Genomic DNA, 20,537 nt, shown 5'->3' on the forward strand with positions numbered 1-20,537 from the left:
CCGCCGCCTCCCCTGCGCGCCCGTGGCGGCCGGCGAGTCCGGCTGCTGGAGAGGATGTCGCTGCTGCGGTCTCTGCGCCTCTTCCCGGTCGTGTGCACCGGCCGCTCGGTGAGGGCTGCTGGCCCCGGGGCTGGCCCGCGCTCCCGGGTGCCGTGAGCGTGCCCTGCCCGCCCCCCACCCCCGACCCGGGCTCCGCTCCCTCCCGCCCTGCTCGCCCGCGGTGCCCCCCGAAGTCTCGCCCTGCAGACGTGCTCCCCGCCCGGCCTGCTGTCTGTCCAGCCCCGGCCGCTCACCCCTCTCTCCTTCCTCCCTGCAGGCGAGGCCGGCCCTGCTGCAGGGGTCCCAGCCGTGGCACACGCTGCACGCCGGGCCCTCGCTGTCCTCGTCCGCCTCCAGCAAGGAGCTCCTCATGAAGCTGCGGCGGAAGACAGGCTACTCCTTCGTCAACTGCAAGAAGGCCCTGGAGGCCTGCGACGGTGATCTCCAACAGGTGGGGGGAGCAGGTGCCGCTCGGCCCGGGGCCACGGCTCGACCTCGCACATCTCTTCCGGGGGCCGTTCTGGGGCCGTGGGGGGCATAGACGCGACCTACTGCCCAGTGTCCCGAACGACAGGGCCCAAGGAGAGGAACTTGGCTTCAGCGATGATAGCTTTTACCCTTCGATTTCGTCTTCATTGGGAGCAGGTGACCCAGAATCCCAGAGTTAACTAACAGTATTCCTTGTTTAGAGGGCTCTGGGGTTTGCTGCTGTTTGGAGATCAGTGTTGGTGTAAATTTTGAAGTTAGATGCTTGTGCGCGCGCACACACACACACACACACACACACACACACACACACGGTAACTTTATAAATTGCAGTTAACCCTTTAGAGCTGTGTCACTGTGTCTGTATGATGAGAACACTGCCTTCTATCCCATAGTGAGGGTGTGAAGATTAAAGTTATACAAACACTGGCTACGTGCAGTTCCTGGTGTAGAGCATTTAGTAGTCGACCGGATTCTGTTATAGAATGCGGGAGTGCAGAAAGAATCAGTTGGTTTGGATATGTTTGTTTGTTTGTTGTTTTGTCTTTCAAGGCAGGGTTTCTCTGTGTAGCCCTGACTGTCCTGGCTGTCCTGGAGCTCACTCTGTAGACCAGGCTGGCTTCAAGATCCGCCCGCCTCTGCCTCCTGAGTGCTGGGATTAAAGGCGTTCGTCACCACTGCCCGACTGGTTTGGATATATTTTATCTTATTTTTTTAATAGATTTATTTATTTATTATGGACCGTGTTCTGCCTGCATGTGTCCCTGCAGGCCAGAAGAGGGCACCAGCCCTCATTATAGATTGTGAGCCACCGTGTGGGTGCTGGGACCTCAAGACCTCTGGGAGAGCAGCCAGTGCGCCATCTCTCCAGCCCTGGTTTGGATATGTTTGGAAGCACCATTCATTTCTGATTTCTGTGACTGGCTCTTTCCTCTTCCTCTTCCATTCGTAGGCAGAGGCCTGGCTGCACAAGCAGGCCCAGAAGGAGGGTTGGAGCAAAGCGGCCAAGCTCCACGGGAGGAAGACCAAAGAAGGCTTGATCGGGCTGCTGCAGGAGGGAAACGCGGCTGTTTTAGTAGAAGTGAGTTGTTGGGGTTCTGTATTCGTGAAACAGCGTGTCTTGGACTATAAGGTTTGTGGTAGACTCTTCACATGCTTAAGGAACCTGTTTGAGACCACGGTGGTGTTTGGAGTTCAGTTCTCAAGGCCTATGTTTAAGTGTAGAAATGCACAGGTGTCTCGATGGGAGACGGCCTAGCCACCTAGATCATTTCTCCTAAGTGTGAATCCAGTGCAGCCTTGTTACCTGGAACAGGTAGATTTAGAAACTAGCATCAGGGTGTGGTGGCCGTCGCTTGTGAGTTCATTCAACACTTGGGAGGCTGAGGCAGGAGGATTAGATTACTGTGAGTTTGAGGGCAGCTAGGCTACAACGTGAAATTTTGACTCCTTTACCCCTTAAAAAAAAGATAAGAAAAGAAAAAAGATTTTTAAAGTCAGTAATTAACTTATTGCTGTGTATTGATGACCGATGAGTGGCGGATTTAGAGGAGGCTGGAGCGTCATGGCTGGTGAAAAAGCGGATGCAGCTGAGGCTCCAGTAAAGGAATGAGATAAACAAGGGATACTAACGATGCTTTGGAGAGTCGACGTGGTGGTGCGGGGGGGATAATTCTAGCACTTGGGAGGTAGAGGCAGGAAGATCAGTTCAGGGTCATCCACAGCTGCTTACGGAGTCCAAGGCTAGCCTGAGACCCTTTCACAAAACAAAAGAGGTTTGGAGCTGGCAGAGGTTAATGGACAGAGTGATTATGGTGTGTAGTACAGGCAAGTGGTGAACTCGTGGTGAACCCTTCAGGGCCTTCTGGGGTCCTCCTGTGGGTGCAGGTTGTTGCCGACTGGCTGCCATGGCAACAGTCACTTCCCGGTTTCTGCCTCCCCAGAACAAGGGAGCTGCTGCTTTGAAACCCGAGGTCACTTGTTTCTCTTGCGTCTGCAGCTTGTTCTGTCCGTGCCTTGGCTTGGTCTCCAACCTTCAGGCACTCTTGAGAAACTTAGTCAACAGCCTACACAGCAATATCCATTTGTTCCCACAGGTAAACTGTGAGACGGATTTTGTCTCTAGAAATTTAAAATTTCAGCAGCTGGTCCAGCAAGTCGCCCTGGGAACCATGTCTCACTGTCAGAGCCTAGAGGATCAACTCTCCACGTACACTAAAGTGAGTCTGAAGTCTCCTGCTTGCTGAATTTTTCACTCCCAGTCTTAGGGTCTGCGCTTTTTGGGGTGGCCATCTCTTTATGAGGGTGCTGGGGGGTCCAGCTCTCGCTGCCTTACTTGGTGACCCTGAAGAAACTCTTCCCAGAAGATTTCGCCTCGATGATGCTGATTTCTTACTCATCACAGCCCATTTCTCAGTCCCGGCCAGAAGGCATCGTTTGTCCCTGTAATGCAAAGCTTTCAGGGCAGCGGTCCTGGTCTCTTGTTCGTCACAAGCTGATGCTTCAGCCCCAGCTGATCAGAATACCCATGAAGGACTCAGAGTCTTTAAAGGAACTCTTTTAGAAAAAAAGATAAGAGATATCTTATTCGCTGTTTTAAAGATATTTTTATTACATTATTCTTATTACCATATACTTACTGGTGTGTGTGTGAAGATCAGAGGTCAGCCTGACAGGACTCTGTCCTTCGACCATGGTGGTTCTGTGGCAGCTCAGGTGGTCCACCTGGCAGCACACGCCTTTACCCACTGAGCCGCATCACCGGTCCCCTCCTAATCCCTCCTGAAGCTCGTTATTTTTTCCTGTACAGAGTTTATTTTACGTTTGTTTGTACGCACCTGGGTGCCCACAAAGGTCAGAAGAGGATGTTAGATCCTGGAGCTGGAGTCACAGGTGGCTGTGAGCCGCCCAGTGTGGGTACTGGGAACTGAACTCAGATCCTCCGGAAGAGCGTTACGTGCTCTGAACCTCTGAGTTCCCTCTCCAGCCTTGAATCCCATTCTCCTTTCCTTTTTTAAGATTTATTTTTATTTTATGTGTATGAATGTTCTAACTATACAACCCACCACGTGTGTACAGTGCCCTCAGAGGCCAGGAAGGGCACTGGGTCCCCTGGAACTGGAGTTAGCACCATGTGAGTGCTGGGAATTGAACCAGGGTCCTCTGGAAGAGCAGCCAGTGCCATCTTTCCAGCCCCCCTCCCCCACCCTCTATTCTTATCTACTTCTGTAGATAGGCGGGCTCATTGGATCATGCTTTTACTTTTAAGTATTTTTTGTTGCAAAAGTAAGTGTAAATGTACACTGGTTTCTGGTACAGATGGTGACAGGTAGACTTGGTTTTTCATTTGTTGTGTGTCATGGAAACAGTTCACAGCAGTTCGTAAAGATCGTCCTTTGTTTGAGATGGTGTCTCAAGCAGGCTTGGCCAGCATTAGCTACCCTGTGTAGCCCAGGCTAGCCACGAGCTTCTCGTCCTCCTGCCTCCTCCCAAGTGCCGGGATTAAGGCACGCACCGCCATATTCGCTATTTCTTTGTCTTTTTCCTAGCTGCATAGTATTCCGTCATGTGGATGTGCCAGATTATTCAGCCCATCTCCTGTGTTTGGGCATTTCGGCTATTGCCAAAATTCAATGATTAGAAATAATTGCTCAATGAATAATCTCATGTATATGTGCTTAAAAAAAAAAAACAAACTCATACTCATCAAGCTGGTTGTGGTGATGTGTATCTCTAATCCCAGCACTTGGCAGTCGGAGGCGGGAAGATTTCCAGGAGTTTAGGGTCAGCCTGGGCTACAGTGTGAGTTCCAAGCTTTTCAAGGCTACAGAATGTGACTCTGTCCCCCCAAAATAGTAACAAAACAGGAAATGAGTCCTCACGTCCTCAGCACTAGAGCCACAGAGTCATAGGCTGGGTGCTCAGCTGGACACTGCTCTGTCGCCGCCTGCTTGGGCATCATCATGAGTTCCTGGCAACACACCCCAAACCCGCTAGTGCCGATACGTTCTGATTGTGTAAAATCCCGGTCCCGGTCCCCGGGAAACCCTAAGAAGGTAGGCTAAGGATGAGAGAGAGTCCGGTGCAGTGGGGTGGTGCAGTAGAAAGTAAGGTTTATGAGTGTGACGACGCTGTCCCTTTTTAACATCCTTGGCTTCGCGGAAGCTTCATCTCTCTATAGGTGGTCGGTCGTCTTAACCGTCTTCCTGGACGTCGGCTCTCTCTGCCTGTCCTCTGATTCCGGGGGTGCAGAGCCAGCTCACGCTTGTCTCCTGTTCCTAGGGCTTCCTGAACTCCTCTCAGCTCTCTGAACTTGCGGCCGGGCCCAACCAAGAAGGCTCTCTCAAGGATCACTTGGCCTTAGCAATTGGTGAGTATCCCAGGGTTCTGGAAAGTGGACGTCAGGATCTGGTTTCCTTGGTGTCCGGTGTCCCTCCAGATGTCACGCACTGTGACCTCAGGTCCGGCGGTGGAGGCAGGTGGTAGGAGCGAATATGATGGAAACGTGTCGTATACATGTATGACATTCTCAGTAATAATTAAAAAAAAAGAATTACAAGCTCATGTGGCAAGAGTATGTGAGTATGGGTTGGCCTGGCTGGGGAGCAGTGGACACCCTGAAGAGCCAAAGGAGGCACCGTCCCCAAGCTGCAACCTGTTAGTATATTGGAGTTCCGGTCCGGTCAGAATCCTGGATTACATAAAGGAGTTTAGGTTTATAAACTAACTCTCATGGTTCTTGGTGGTTTACAACTGGTTAAAATGATTTTATCTCTGTGCTGACTGAACAAAGGCAGACGACGTCTCCTCAGCTCCAGCCGACCACTTCCGGTGTGTGCTGTAGGGAGAACATTTAAGGGACTGGAAGGTGGCTCAGCAGTTAAGAGCCCTGGCCGTTCATCCAGGGGACCCTGGTTCAATTCCCAGCAATGGTGGCTAGCAACCACCTCTAATCCCTCCAGTCCCGAGGGGTTCTGGCTTCAAGGGCACTGCATGCGTGTGGTTCACAGACACACACGCGGTCAAAACACCGTACACATAAAAAAAGCAAATCTCTTTTCTAAAGAAGTTTAAGATCATCTGTGTTCGGAGTTAGATGGCGAGTCTTTGAGGTGCACGTCTGTGGAAGCCACCGTGGGGGGCCACGCCCGGTCACTGGTGGCCTCAGGGAGGGTCTCGCTCTCTTTCCACGTGTCCGGATGGAGGGAGGGAAGCAAGCTGGCTGTGATTGCTGGGAATTTTCCTGTCTGCTTGCTGCAGTGTCTAGTGAAGGCACAGTCCTGTCTAGTGAGTCACGGGCGAGCAGCCAGGCCAACAGCCGTGTTAAGAAATCCTGGGAGAAACGGGAGTTTGGGCCTTGTCAGCTTCTGGTAATTAACTTTGGGCAGAACTCTGCGCTGTTTCCATATTCACTCGATATCTTGATCTTCCTCTTCGTGACCTCTGGCTGTGAGTGTGGCTAACCCTGCGTCTTCTCAGACCCCGCTGTTCAGCCTCCGTCCCTGCCTGTTCTTTATCTCGGCTTCTCTTGGGAGGGGATCCTGGGGGAGAAGGAGAAAAGGGATCTGCTTTTGGTTCTCGTGAGGTTCTGGGAATGTTATCGTTGTACTTTTGATGAGTGAGCGGAAGTTGAAGCTGTCAGGTGACTGGGTTTGGATTTTGTTAGAGACCCTTCCCAGATACTGTTGGTGATGGGAGTTGTGTGTGTCTGTTGTGGTTGTGGTTGTGGGGAGAATATTCACTTAACTGCTTTAGGGTCCGCTTTGAGTTGTAATTCCAACTCTGCCACATATAGGTGGGTGGGTGGATCACTTGAGTTCTCAGCCCGAGTTTAGTCTGATGGGAACAGCCAGGTTCCGAGTGCCCGCCATACATGAGACACCACAAGACGTGCTTCTTGCATATGTCTTTATTTCTGCAGTAACCCTGACAGGTAGGGTGTTATTTCCATTGTATAGATGATAAATGCCCCAGGTCACAGCCAGGAAGAGGCAGAACCGGGAGGTGAGTCCGTGGCAGCCAGCCTCGCCTTAACTGGAGTGCTCTGCTCTTTTCCCTCCTCCCCTTCCTCCTTAAATACGGGCTGAGGCTGGGGTCTGTGTCTCATTGCGGATCTACCGCACATACAGAAAGGTCGCCGTGCACGCTGGGCCCCATTTCTGCCACCTCGGCCATCGCAACCCAGTGGTCGCTGTTTCTTGTTCTCTGCTCTTTTATAGGGAAACTGGGAGAAAACATGATTCTTAAGCGAGCCGCCTGGGTGAAGGTGCCGTCTGGGTTCTATGTGGGCTCCTACGTGCACGGAGCACTGCAGAGCCCCTCCCCCCCCAACCTGGTGCTGGGGAAGTACGGGGCCCTGGTCATCTGCGAGACCCGTGAGCAGAACAAAAACCTGCAGGACGTGGGCCGCCGCCTGGGGCAGCACGTGGTGGGCATGGCCCCGCTCTCGGTCGGCTCCCTGGATGATGAGCCTGGAGGAGAGGCTGAGACCAGGATGCTGGCCCAGCCATACCTGCTGGACCCGTCCATCACGCTGGGACAGTACGTGCAGCCGCGGGGTGTGTCCGTATTGGACTTCGTCCGCTTTGAATGTGGGGAGGCCGAAGAGGCGGCAGAGGCCGAATAGGGTTTTGGCCTGGGTGGAATATTTATTTTTACATCTGGGTTTCCTTATAAAAAGTTATTTTCTAAACCTCTTCAACCCTCGAACTTGTTTCTTTCTTTTTAGTTTATAGTGAAATGATAGACTCGCAGGTGAAGTTGTTAAGTAGTGGTGTAATAAAGTAGACATTTCTCGTTTAAACAATACTGGATTTAACTGCTTTTGAAACTTTAAAAAACTGTGTGTGAGTGTGTGAGTGCACACACACACACACACACACACACACACACACACACACACACACACACGCCAGGCTTGTGTCGTAAGCACTTTGACCCAGTAGGCCGTCTCCTCGGTCCCCACGGTCGTCTGTTCCGTGTTCCCTAGTTCCTTACACGCTCTGTCTTGTTCCCATGGCCCTGCCTGCCTGCTGTTCTATCTTGGACACCTTCCCCGGAACGTGCCCTGCACTGTTCCTCCTGTGGTCAGGACTTCAGACATTGCTGTGCCCCAGGGTTGTCCGGAAGATGTGGTCACTGGCCGATGACCACAGCAGGCCCTCCGAAGTGCTCCATACACCCACGTGTGCCCCTGGAATGGGTGTGGCTGCTGGGGCTGGGGGATTCCTGCGTAGCTGTGAGTCAGGTTTTGACATCTTGTGCCAGGACGGGAACGACAGTGGTTCCGTTAACTACACAGCTCTCAACGTTGCCGTTTATTGATTTGCTTTGGATGCTGGGGATTTGCCTAGGACCTCAGGTGTACTGCTGAGGTGAGCGTTTCACTGCTGTGTACTTCTCGTTTTTTTAAAGATCTATTTTTATTTTATGTGTATGAATGTTTTGCCTGCATGTATTCATATGTACCATGTACATACCTGGTGCCTCCTTGAGGTCAGAAGAAGACACCGATTGGATCCCCTGAACTGCCATGTGGGGGCCGGGAACTGGACCTGAGTCCTCTGCAGGAGCAGTCAGTGCTCTCAACTCCTGAGCCGTCTCTCCCGCCCTGCACCGTGCACTTTAAAAAAATTCTGAGACCGAGTCTTTGTAAGTCGCTCAGCTTGGCCTGGAATTCACCCCGTAGCCCAGGCCGGCCATGGCGTCGCTATGCGCCTGTCCCGGCTGAGCTGGGAGCTGCGATTACAGGTTTGTGAACCAGGCCCAGCTCAGCATTGCCTCTGTGCTTTCTCAGCACTGAAATGCCTTTCCCACAGTAACCGAAGTCACCCTAAGAAGGAACACGGGAGACTAGAAAGGACGCCGCCGATGTGCTCACATGGCCTCTTTATTTGGAAAGTTGAACATGCTCTGGCATGTGGTAGACCTGGGTATTTGGAGTGTGGCCTTTCAGTGACTGTGCAAGGAATTCCAGTGCTTTGGGGGTAACAGGGTCTAGTTGAAAAGCAAATGTGGGTCCTGACGCAATACTCAGTGTAAGCTCAGCTTCTGGTTCTTTCTCTCAACCTGTCTACGTCCATGCTCTCTGTAAAGGCCACAAAAGCCGAAAAGTGAGCAGACAGCATTTTCGTGGATAACAAGCAAGGAATGAATGCAAGGCTGAATGGGAAGGAACAGGGCGTGCTGTGGATTTCAGATGGGTTGTATCTAAAGCAGCGGATGTCAGGCTCGGCGTGTGGCGTCTCTGCTGATGTTGGCACCATGCGCTTGCTCTCTCCTGGGGTTGGACAACAGACAGGCCTTGCTTTAGAAAAGCCCCTTTTCTTTCTTCAGCTGGAGCTGTTTCCAGCCAGGCAGAGCCATGAATTGCCCTCTTGTGATGCCAAACACCGACACAAAGTCTTGTTCCGAGAGGTAGTTCTAAGAGAAAACACAACTTGCAGTGAGAAGGGCATCTCAGGAGGGCCAACAGGGGAAGCGAGTGGGCAGGAGTGGGGGAGCTGCCGCCCCGGGGGCCAGTGGGGGAGCTGGGGAGCCGGTGGGGGAGCTGCCCCGGGGGCCTGTGGGGGAACTGCTGCCCCAGGGGCTGGTGGGGGAGCTGCCCCAGGCCCCGTGGAGGAGCTACCTGGCCCTGGGCTTGTTTACCATGTAAGGGATCCTCCTGCCTGGCTTTGAGCCCTAGAGCCACACACAGGCAGGCCCTGGATGTTCGGGAAGACCGTAACAGACCTAAATTGTTATTGGCCGTGGAGTCCCGTCCGGGCCAGTGGGAGAAGCTGGCGGAGCTTACCACTCAGTCCTGGTCCCTTGCCCCTTAGGCAGTGAATGGGTTTTTATGTTATGGATGAATTCTAAACATCTGATTTTGGAAGGATGGAGAAATGAATGAATGGAGTATTCTTTGCTTCATGCTCTTAACTACCATTCTTACTGAATACTTACTTTTGGTGCCAGGGAGTGAACCCAAGGGAACTCTGGGGAATCTGGGAACGTGCTCCACCACTGCCCTGTACCCCTAAACCCCAAGAAGTCTTAAAATGCAAGGCTGAGTAGATCATCCCAGCTTGGCGATCATGTTGAGATTATTTTCTGAAACAACCTCTCACCATAGCCCAGGCTGTCCTAGAACTCACTATGTAGGCCATGCTGACTTGGAACCCATGGTGACTCCCCTGCCTCGGTCCCCCTAGTGCTGGGATTACAGTCATGAGCCCCCAAGCCCAACCGACCTGTGGCCTCTGCTTCTAAGAACATTGGAGTCTAGATGCTGAAGACTCGGTCTCAACATCTCAAGACGTCACAGAGTATCCCGAGTCCTTCAGCCAGCTCTTTGAAGGGGAAACCCATTCATTCATCTGTCCCTTCCACAGGAATGTATCGATTCACTTAACTAACACCTAAGGCGTGACAGTGAGTCCAAGGGGAGTGTGTGCCGCAGGGAGGGAGTGGTCAGGGGGACGTCAGGAAACTGGCCGTCGAGGAAGGCCAACCAGAGCTGAACTCTGAATGGCAAGGGGCCGGCTCTGAGGTGTTTTAGGAGCAGTGAACTCTCTCTCACAGGAACACCAGTAAGCATAAAGACTTCCGTGGCCGGGTGAGCATGTTCAAGGGTTAGACAAGCAGGCACCGACTGAAGGGGTGGTGAGTAAAGAGGGTATGTGAGACCCCCCAGGGGCAGGGCCAGACTGTGGAGGCCTTTGGGGTCTTCTGTAAGCACAGTGGGAGGTGTTTTAAAGTTTTCTATTACATGTATTTATTTAGTGTGTGTATGTGAGGGGCATGCATTTAGAGATCAGAGGACAACTTGTGGGACTCAGTTATCTCCTCGAACTGTGTGGGTCCTGGGTGCCGAGCCTGGGTCGTTAAGTGTGGTGGCAAATGCCTTTACCCTCTGAGCGGTCTCGCCAGCCCGTGAGGTATCTTAAATAGAGCTTTTGAACGACCCCTGGCTGTTAATGAGGATTATGCTCTGGGGAATAGGGGGGGAACAGATTAGTTCACAGCAGTGCACGGTGGCTGGAGGCGAAGGCCACAGAGAGGAAGACACTCACGGAGGAGGCGCCTTCAGTTGACGCAGTAGCGCAGATGCCCCCAGAGCGCCTGCAGTGTGCCCAGACTGCCCTAAGCCCTTTCTCGAGTGTGGCGCTTTGATCTATGTGGGATCCCCTCTCACACACACACACACACACACACACACACACACACACACACACACGCAGTTCCACAGTCGCGCACCTCCTTTTTGGCAGGGTTCACATCCTCAGGCAGCTCCTGGTTCTGACTTTTCAGTAGAACTTCTATAGGGTAATACGTCGGCCCGCTTTTGTTAGAATTCAGGGAGAGGGTTGCATTCTTCATGTCCTGAGTAAGGAGAAGGATACAGACATGGGCAAAGACTGACGTCTGGCACGTCAGGTCTCGGCGTGTATAAGGTTTACATTTTGGCTTACGCCGCTGCTTCATCCTTTGTCACCGTCTGAAAGACGGTGGTCCCCAAACCTGGCTGCACGTCAGAACGGCCTCGGAGAGCTGGTTCAGCAGGCCTCCTGGGAGTGTTTAGAGCCAGGTGGGCGTGCACACCGCACCTTAGGTCTTTACGTGGCGCTGGGATATGAACCCAGTCTCGGGTGTGCTCGGCGGGTGCTCGGCCACTGAGCCGTACCTCCAGCCGCAAGTCTTTTCCCAACATTCTGCCTCCATCCCTTTTCTTGGCATTTTTATTTATGTTTCCAGTTGCTCAACGCCTTGAGACTGAAGCCACGCTTAAGGACGGTTTAAAGACACTCACTGCAGCCCGTTAGCTCTGGGGTCTGACTTTGCAGAGCACAAAGGACAGCGTGATGTCGGAACGCCCTGTGCCACGCAGGACTGGCCGCTGGCTGCAAGGTCCACCTCTTTTAGCTGTTAAAATAGCCTGAGCTGCTGTGGACACGTTGGGAACTATTCAGATATCATTTGGATTAGAGGTTTGTCTCTGAGAAATACTGACAATAACCTTAATCTCTCCTGAGAGGCAGAAAAAGCTGAATAATAATAATGTTCTTTCTTTCTCTCTCTTCTTTCTTATTTGGTTTGGTGTATGAGGCGGAGTCTTGTGTATCCCAGGCTGGCCCTCCACTCAGTATGTAGCCAAGGATGACCTTAACCTCTTTCATTTATTCTGTAGATTATGTATGTGTGTGTGGGGGTATATGCTCTCTGAGACCGCTGAGCCGGCTCTCCATGCCCTCCCCATATTCTGGAAGGCAGTAAATGAGGAGCCTGGCCCTGAGACCTGCTTTTTTCTTCCCCTCCTTCATCCCGCCCCCCTCTTTTTTAAGATGGAGGTTTTGCTGTGTAGACTAGGTTGGCCTAGAACTCGGGATTCTCCCTCTCAAGTGCTCGAGCCCTGCTTTTCTAATGATTTAAAATACCCCCAAGGACGGGGGTGATTCAGCGTTTAGAGCGCCCCATTAGCTTGCACTTCAAACAAAACAAACAAAAAACCTTTGCATCCAAGTAGACCGCTGAGGGGGGTGGGGGGAGGGTGGGGTGGAGGGTGGAGGGGGGTGCTTAAAGACTTGGGGGGGGTTGCCCTGTGGTGTCTGTAGCACCCGCTGTCTCAGACAAGGTCCTGGGGCGCCTTGTCTCAGGGTCAGCCCCACTCACAGCGGTGATCCGCACGATCGCAGCGGCATCTCCCAGCTCCTCCTTCAACTGCTCGTACGATTTTCCTGCCTGTGAAGAGAGAAACAACAGGACGAGGTATTTACTGATAACAGGGGAGAGGCATCGCAGGCCTGGTGTGTATTTCCAGGAAAAGCAAAACATGGTAGAATCATAAAGCATTTCGGGGTACTCGAGGTCCACGTAGGGTCCAGAGGTCTTTTACACACGATCAACAATCTCTGGTGGCAAGAAGCAGCAGGCGTCTGTCTGTCTGTCTGTCTGGAGCCCGACTTCTTCCTATGAGCCCACTGTGACTCTGCACTGGCCGTCAGGGATGTGAACACGGTGTAGACGGGTACCCTCACGGTTCCTCACTGCCTCCTGCCCACCAGCTCGGAACTATCTGACTAGACTTCCTGCCGTGCGGGTGAAGCCGAAGAGGAGGAATCAAGGCACGGGATTCAGCGGGAGGGAGAGGGAGGCCTGTACCCCACCTCCCCCATCTGGGTCCCGAGCCCTTGGCAGTGAGAGCTGCACCCCCAATTTCTTACGCTCCAAATGTGAGGGTCCCATGCCAGGAACCAGCCTGTGAAGGTAGGAGGCTCAAATCCCTGCTTGATGATCAGGATCGGTGTGTCGGGGTCTCGGCCACTGGGGTGAGTTACCAGGTACTCCTGGGCAGTCGAGAGGGCCCCCTCCTTCTCCGTGGCGTTGGCCTCGGCTCCTATCCACAGGAACACCTGTGAGGCCGGTTTTATATTGTCGGTGCGTTCACACCAAGGACTAAGGGTTACTGTGCAGGCTGCTCATCCCTTCAGGCAGTGAGAGCCACAGAAAACGCTCTCAGCCTCATTTGTGCTCCAGGGGAAGGTTCTAGAAGCAGCTTGACTTTGTGATTTTAATTGCCGTGTGTATCTTCTAAGTCTTCGCCCCCTGACCTACGCTTCCTGAATTATCCGCCTACAAAACACTCATGCTGTCTCCCTGTACCTCAAACCTCAGCATGGCCAGGGTGTATCTTAGCTCTGTCTTACCACGTCTGCCTGCATGCTGTCCTGTTTCCCGCCATGATGATAATGGACTAAACCTCTGAACTGTACGCTGCCACCCCAATTAAACGTTTTCTTTTATAAGAGTTGCATGGTCATGGTGTCTCTTCACAGCAATAGAAATCCTAACTAATACAGCTGGTGAATTTTGTTGTTTTGAGACAGGGTTTCTCTGTGTAGCCCTGGCTATCCTGGAACTCACGCTGTAGACCAGGCTGGCCTGGATCTCAGAAATCAGGTTGCCCTGCCTCCTGAGTGCTGGGATTAAAGGCATGTTCCACCATGCCTGGCCTTAACTGGTGAGTTTTAAACATCATTCTATTCTGTGGCATACAGCAGTCTCTCTGGTAACTACTAAAGATGTTTCACTTAGAGAGTTGGTCCAGCACCAGCTCTCACCCTGGGTGGGGATGCCACATGGAAACCAGGCCAAATGGTGACCTTTGCAGCCGTCCTGAACTCTGTGGCTGTGTCTTACCTGGTCCCAGGTGTCCAGGAGCATCACGTCACCTGGGTTCAGGTCATCCTGGGTGAAGTCTGTGACCTCAGTAACAAGGAACCGGCCAGTCTTATTGGAACATTCAAAGAGCCGGACCTGGACGTCCAGAATTTCTTGCTGGAGCCTGCAGCAATAATATGAAAGCAGAGGGGGCGTATGAATCGGGTTGTGTGGGTGCCCGTGTGTGTGTGTGTGTGTGCGCGCGCGCGCGCGTGTATGTGTGCGTGTGTGCGTGTGCGTGTGTGTGTGTGTGTGTGTGTGTGTGTGTGTGTGTGTATGTGTGTGTGTGTGTATGTACATATGAGGACAGAGGGCTTTGGGTGTTTTCCTCCATAGTTTCCACAGAGCCTGGAGTGCGGCTATTCTCGCTGGCCAGCAAGTCTGAGGGGTTCTCTTGTCTCCGCCTCCCCAGCAGCAGGTCGCAGGCCTGCGTTGCTGTAGCTGTTTTTGTCTGTTTGTTTTGTAAGGTGCATTCCGAGGGATGGAACTCAGCTCTGCATGCTGCACCCCAAGGACTCTGCTGTGTCCCCAGCCCAGACGGCATGTTTAAAACTGTGAAGGAGCTTAGGATTTGTACAGGCCACGAGCCTAGAGGCTAGAGGAGCCCCGGATACAGGGCGGATGTGTTCACGTACCTCTTGTCGTTAGCATAGGGTGTTTTTCCTCCCAGAAGGTCCCAGAACTCAGGTGGCTCCTGGCCCTCAGCCACGGCGTCTGTGCTGCCGTCGTCGCAGAGAAGCTCGACCAGCTCCTTAGCCATTGCCCGCTCATCCCCACTGGACCCCTGAGTGGGTGAGGAGAGCATGGGTGTCAGAAACCCGGGGCGCTTCGAGAGGGGGCACCAGGCTTCTGAAACTGAACGGGGTCAGCTCTGAGCTGCAGCACCCCAGGATGGGGAGAGGGAGGAAATAGGGGGCAGGCCTGCTCTGAAACCCACAGTGGTCCCAGACAGAAGCCACCTCTGTTTTCCCTTCACCTGGAATTTCAGCACACGAGTTCTCCCTCGTCGTAAATACTGGGGTCTGGCACATGCGTCGTAGCAAACGCTCTGCCTCTAGAGCAAACACTATGTCCCCCAGGCCTAGCATGTAATTTTCATTCCTCTTCCGGGGGGAGGGGAGGGTTTTCGAGACAGGGTTTCCCTGTGTAGTTTTGGTGCCTGTCCTGGATCTCGCTCTGTAGCCAAGGCTGGCCTCGAACTCACAGAGATCGGCCTGGCTCTGCCTCCCGAGTACTGGAATTAAAGGCGTGCTCCACCGCCACCTGGCCTCATACCTTTTAAAATTACAGTAAAATTGACTGTGTTGGGCTCTACAAGGCTTAAAAACAGAACCTTGTTGCCACAGTGCAGTTAGACTGACCTCTCCTTAGTCTCCCACTTCCTGCCCCTTTGGAGTGAGGCCTGCGCTCCTGACCGCGGCTACATCAAGAATTCTCCATCGGAATAATCTGCCGTCTCTGGGCTATCTCACATGGAAGCAGGCAACATGCAACCTCAGCGTTTGCATACTTCCCCTTAGCGTGAATTGGAGACTCTTCCACGCTGGGCGCGTGAGTGGCCTCGTTTGTACCGCTGAGGAGTATTCCACTGTATGAACATGCCTATGTTTACCCATTTTCCAGATGACTTCTAACTTGAGAGGATTGCGAATAAATGTGCTGTACACATGTGTGTACGACTCTTTGTGTACAGAGGTTTTTTTGTTTGTTGGGTTTTTTATTTAAAGATTTACTTTATGTGTATGAGTGTTTTGTCCGTGTGTGTGTGTGTGTGTGTGTGTGTGTGTGTGTGTGCGTGCGCGCGCGTCTGCCGGGTTATGGATAAGTACTCCTGCTCTCGGCCTTTCACGGTGCTGGGGCCGGGACCTGGACGCTTGTGCCGATAGAGCAAAGCCCTTTACTGAGGGCGCCATCTCCCCGGCCGCGAAAGATGGCATTTATCCTACTATAAATAAATACTCAGGAGGAGCGTTGCTGGGTTGTGGTAAAGGTGGGTGTCAGTTTATCGAAACTGTCAAACTGCTTTCTGGTTTTGTTTTTTTTTTTTTTTTTGGTTTTTCGAGACAGGGTTTCTCTGTGTAGCTTTGCGCCTTTCCTGGAACTCACTTGGTAGACCAGGCTGGCCTCGAACTCACAGAGATCCGCCTGGCTCTGCCTCCCGAGTGCTGGGATTAAAGGCGTGCGCCACCACCGCCCGGCCCAAACTGCTTTCTAAAATGCGTCCCATTTTGCAGCCCTACAAACGGTGCAGGAAGTTCCTGCGTCTCATTTTTATATGGTGCGTGTGTTCGTGTGGTCAGCCAGTGCACGTGTGTGCACCTCACTGTGGCGTCCGCTAATGATGTCCCTAATCATGACAGCAGGCGCTTTTCTTCGTCAACGCCCCCACCCATTGGTTTTGGTTTTGTTTTTGTTTTTTGGTGACATGGGTCTTACCGTGCTAGGCTGTCCTTGAACGTGAGATGTTCCCACATCCCCCTCCCAAGTAGCTAGAATTGCAGGTTTGTGTCACCACGGTCATTTCCTCCCATTTTAAAGTGAATCGACTAATTCACTATGGGATGTGTTTTTATGATGGGGGCATGCGTGCTGGAGAACAGGCATCACAGGGGCTCTCTTGGGAGTTAGATCCCTCCTCCCACCGTGGGGTGCAGGGGTCAAACTCACGTTGTTGACAAGTGTCTCTAGCCCTCGAGCCACCTCGCTGGTACCTCCCTCACCCCACCTTTTTGGCTTTTTGAGATAGGGTCTGACTAGGCCCAGGCAGTGTGGCTTCAGACTCGCGATCCTCCTGCCTCAGCCTCCCAAGGGCTGGGATTACAGCCACACGTCACCACACTTGGCCCTGAATTCTCTTTGAAAGCAGTTGGAACGATGACATCCCATGTGCCCGTCCTGCCACAGGGGACACTGACCCAGCGTCCCCGCACGTGGGTGCTGTGCCGTGTCTCTGGGGGCTGGCGGCACCCGAGTTCTAATGGCGGTCTGACTGGGGAACGCAGATGCTTCCTCTGAAGACCCGGGACAGGGTCCACCGCTTGAGGACGGCACCAGCCCACCGTTCAGCACCTTTGACCTCGCTGACAGGCCCAGGGTGGAGCCAGGGCAAGCATGAGCGAGCTCCAAGGGGCCGGGACCCACCAGCCGCTTTTACCTTGCCGTACCACAGGTAGTGTCCCGTCTGAGTTCGCAGCAGAAAGACATCGTTGGAGTTGAGGGAGGAAGTGAAGGCCGAGACTTCCACTGCTTTGGTATTGGATTTCTCGTTTCCTTGGATCTGGAAGAGTCTTACCGGGGGGTCAGGCTCTGCATTTCCCTTCCTGGAAGTCCCGCCCTGGGGAGAGAAAAGTGGAGGCCAGATCTGCAAGAGCCACCACATGAACTGGCCGTTGTGGACGGAGACGTTCTGGATGCCATCTTTACCCCTCGGGGCCTCCTGGGCTGAGAGGAAAGGATCTGAGTGAGAATGTCACCCTGCACCAGGAGCTAGGACCAGTGTCTGCCAGCACTGGCTGATCTCAGAATAATTCTGTGAAGCAGATGCTTCTCCATCGTGCACGCTGAGGTTGGGGAAACTTGACTGATCCATGGCAAGGGAAGGACCTGATGCCGGGCTCGGGTGGAACCCGACAGGTGACTGCGTTGCCGGCCCGTGCTTCCGTCGGGGCTCCAGGGAAAAAGTGGGCCTTGGACTTGAAGAGCGGCACGTCCGGGTGGTAAGGAGGGGCAGCGTGGTGTTGGGAGGGTGCAGGGGAGGGGTCACTGAGGCTATAACACCTGTACAGACGGCGTGGCTCAGACTGTGAAAGACGCGAGCACTGGCCGGACGGGCATCCAAGAGTCCCTTGAATGTCTCGTGCTAAACTTTTGTCCTAACGCCTAAGCTAAGCCTGTGTTGTCCCCCGGCCCCCCATCTCGTCCCCGCCCCCCCCCACACACCCCAGCCCCGGCCTGTCCAGCAGCTCTTCACTGGGCCATCAGCCCCGAGCATCCCTGAACAGGCATGGTTTTGTCCCTAGGCCCTCACCTCATAGATAACCAGCTTTCCTCTGAAGATGGCCATGAAGTGGCGCGGCTCCTTCCCCATGCTCACCCGAACCTGCACGGGGGCCCCGTCAAACTGCCGGTCCACCTCCACCGCCTGGTACGCCGAGGCTGCCAGCTCATCCTGGGAGGCATGGCGGCCCTGCGGTGGTGAGAGGGTCGTGATGGACCTCGGCCCAGTGCCCAGGGCGCGTCTGGACCCAACGCCGAGAGCGGCCCGGCCTACCTGCCAGATGTACAAGATGTAATGGGGCTTCCCGTTCACCTCATACGTGTAGAGGACCAGATAGCAGTCTCCCCCGTAGAAGAAGCCATACCACTGCCGTTCCACAGGAACCAGCTCCAGGTTCTCAATTCTCCAGACCTGGGCACAAGAGGAGACACCGTCACCCAGAGAGGGGGCGTCCTGTTCAGAGAATTCCACCTAAACGGAACTCGGCAGTGTTTGACAGAACACAAGTTGGGATGGGGTGCTAACAGCCATCCCAAGTACCCCCTCCCTCTCTGGGTCCCCTCTGCCTTGAAGGCTCATCGTATCGCATGATTTGAATCCTGAGGATGGGGGTCACAGGTCACACTGGTCCGGTACCTCCCATCATACAACCTAGGTCTTCGTAGACTTAAGTGATGGCTTAAATATATGTTCCGGGTGACAGTCCACCGGGGGATGTCTCTCACTTTCCTGAAGCATTGCAGGGAAACAGCCACCCCCACGCCTCTTAGAGGACACGGACATGTGGAGCGGGGAGAGAGGGGCACCCAGAACGGGGTGCCCTCCTGCAGCAGGGACCCCCCAGAGGCCGGTGCTGCCCTCACCAGACTCACCTCCATTTTCCCACTGCCATCATCCACCATCCTCTCCTGGGCAGCCACTTCCGGCTTGGTGTGTAGGAGAGTCACGTCAAACTTGTCCTGGAAAACTTTAGCTGCAGAGAAGGGAGTGGGGAAAGCCGAGTGAGCACGGCACACGCGTGCCGCGGTCCCGGGTCCCGGGTGGGAGAACACACACACGCGAGGGAGATCTCACCAATTTTACCAAAGCTGAATATTTTCCCCAAGCCTGTGGTCTGGTCCTTCACTGACCATTTCTGGAAGAGCTGTTTGAACATGGCTGACTCAGCACCATCGTTGACGGTCTCCACGTTGGTGCTGCTGGGGTAACCCTTCATCTTGATGAAGTCCTGCGGCCCCACCCCCAGATAAAAGACTGTCAGCCAGGGCATACATATCCTGAGTGTTTTGCTCCTTTCGTAATTCCTTCCTCCCTGGGAATCCTAGCCAGTGTCTACCTCACTTCTGTCTAAGGTTCCGAGTAACCTGCCTCCAAAAGCTGGGAACATGTTGGTGTCTCTTCTTTAGACTACCCCGATTCTGACCATTATGGATTGACTTTGCAGACCCACCATGTAAGTCTCCTGATTTTATATCATAGTTATTGGTTCATTTATTGCACCTGGGTCATGTGGTACGTCCGCAGAATTTAGTAAATGCCCCTTGAAGACTGGTCCCCTAATCTGGACTTGTGACATCCCCTTCAATGACAACAGCACCTTCCAAAAGCAGGTTCTGTGCTTCAAGTATAGTTCTGAGTATTTTACACAATTTTTTGTTTTGTTTTTCGAGACAGGGTTTCTCTGTGTAGTTTTGGTACCTGTCCTGGAACTCACTCTGTAGACCAGGCTGGCCTCAGACTCACAGAGATCCACCTGGCTCTGCCTCCCGAGTGCTGGGATTAAAGGCGTGCACCACCACTGCCTGGCACGAATGGGTTTTATCTTCCAGTGGTTCTGGGAGACAGGGATTACCCCTTTAGATATCAGAACTGAAGCTCAGAACACTCGGCTGGAAAAGGTAAATCCTGCATTTGTACCCCAGTTGGTCTGTGTACTTGGAAGTTCGTATGTGTCCCTGCTCTGTGCGCATGTCCATGGTGACATTGGCAGAATAGTATCACACGTTGACAGATCCTACCAGGGCTTTGGACATGGCTGCCTGTTTCTCCACCTTTGTGGCTCCTTTGCCTTTCCACACGTAGATCTTGGCTCCACTTTGGTCCAGGATGTAGCAGTCCTGAATCAGCCAGGGATAAAGCATGGTTACCGATCCGAGAGGCAGAGGGAGGGCTTTGCCCAGGGTCTGCCTTTGAAGTTACTTCTGGCTTCCTCAGGCAAAGCCCCCTCCAGTTCTACTTACGTCATGGCTCAGTAGGTCCTGGACCAGGGGCCTTGCGGCCACCTCTGTGATTGCCAGCTGCCCAGCTGCATCCGAGACCCTGGTGAAGAAGGAGGTTAGCCTGTGCCTTTCCTCTGTAGACGTTCCAGGGGACGTCTCCCCACCCGCAGCCTCCAGCCCACAGCCAGGTTTGAGCACTCACTGATACAACATGATATTTGATTTCTGCTGCTGATCCATGATCTCATCGGGAACGGCAGGCTTGATGGTGGAGCGACGGCCAAGGGCGTCCTGGAGGACCGTCATCAGCTCGGGGCTGGCTGCCTCTTTGTCTCCCTCAATCACTCCGATCTCAGCGCGGCCTCCCCGCTCCCGGTCCCGAATGTCCCTTGCCAGAAGCATAGCCTGCCAAAGAAGAAGCCCAAGGGAGCAAGCGCTCAGCTCACCCGGCACCCTTTCCTTCCAGATGGCTTCCTTCTGTGGGAGCACCACCAGGATGGCAGACAAGCGACCCCCCCGCTGCTGAGGAGCCCCAGGGTGAGGCGCTGCCCGTGGCCTGTCTGCAAGACAGAGTCTGCCACTCGAAGGCAGAGGGCGAG

At 53.5% G+C, this 20,537-nt stretch overlaps 2 protein-coding genes across 5 annotated transcripts in view; one reads left to right on the plus strand and one right to left on the minus strand.

Annotated features, from left to right (window-relative positions):
- Positions 1-12,048, plus strand: Tsfm (Ts translation elongation factor, mitochondrial). 3 transcript variants are annotated; one of them, XM_037196715.1, is made up of 6 exons: positions 1-108; positions 317-490; positions 1,478-1,606; positions 2,622-2,744; positions 4,807-4,894; positions 11,260-12,048. In XM_037196715.1, exons 1-6 carry the CDS (start codon positions 55-57, stop codon positions 11,325-11,327), a joined length of 636 nt encoding a protein of 211 aa, XP_037052610.1. In that variant the 5' UTR covers positions 1-54; the 3' UTR covers positions 11,328-12,048. The 3 variants fall into 3 exon arrangements, with proteins under 3 accessions (XP_037052610.1, XP_028742121.1, XP_037052611.1); XM_028886288.2 differs by lacking the exon at positions 11,260-12,048 and adding an exon at positions 6,744-7,330; XM_037196716.1 differs by lacking the exon at positions 11,260-12,048 and adding an exon at positions 6,483-6,736.
- Avil (advillin) overlaps positions 8,396-20,537 on the minus strand; it is a 20,203-nt gene continuing 8,061 nt past the window's right edge. Inside the window, exons 7-20 of one of the 2 annotated variants that reach the window (XM_028886289.2) lie at positions 20,141-20,343; positions 19,960-20,038; positions 19,738-19,836; positions 18,794-18,947; positions 18,592-18,692; positions 17,993-18,130; positions 17,750-17,908; positions 16,877-17,056; positions 14,358-14,506; positions 13,702-13,846; positions 12,726-12,914; positions 12,175-12,243; positions 10,762-10,887; positions 8,396-8,946 (exon numbers count right to left, since the gene is read on the minus strand). In XM_028886289.2, coding sequence (XP_028742122.1) covers positions 8,833-8,946; positions 10,762-10,887; positions 12,175-12,243; positions 12,726-12,914; positions 13,702-13,846; positions 14,358-14,506; positions 16,877-17,056; positions 17,750-17,908; positions 17,993-18,130; positions 18,592-18,692; positions 18,794-18,947; positions 19,738-19,836; positions 19,960-20,038; positions 20,141-20,343 — 1,905 coding nt within the window. In that variant the 3' untranslated portion in view covers positions 8,396-8,832. Of the gene's footprint in view, positions 8,947-10,761; positions 10,888-12,174; positions 12,244-12,725; positions 12,915-13,701; positions 13,847-14,357; positions 14,507-16,876; positions 17,057-17,749; positions 18,131-18,591; positions 18,693-18,793; positions 18,948-19,737; positions 19,837-19,959; positions 20,039-20,140; positions 20,344-20,537 lie in introns of both variants that reach the window. The other variant, XM_037196714.1, reaches the window with a different exon arrangement.

Source organism: Peromyscus leucopus, chromosome 18, assembly GCF_004664715.2.
Source record: "Peromyscus leucopus breed LL Stock chromosome 18, UCI_PerLeu_2.1, whole genome shotgun sequence".
Lineage (NCBI taxonomy): Eukaryota > Metazoa > Chordata > Mammalia > Rodentia > Cricetidae > Peromyscus > Peromyscus leucopus.

Bases quoted from the DNA above. Each gene is read 5' to 3' on its own strand.
- Tsfm (XM_028886288.2), top strand. From the start codon at position 55: ATGTCGCTGCTGCGGTCTCTGCGCCTCTTCCCGGTCGTGTGCACCGGC. The intron at 491-1,477 runs GTGGGGGGAGCA...TTCCATTCGTAG, and splicing joins GCGACGGTGATCTCCAACAG to GCAGAGGCCTGGCTGCACAA. The intron at 1,607-2,621 runs GTGAGTTGTTGG...TTGTTCCCACAG, and splicing joins ACGCGGCTGTTTTAGTAGAA to GTAAACTGTGAGACGGATTT.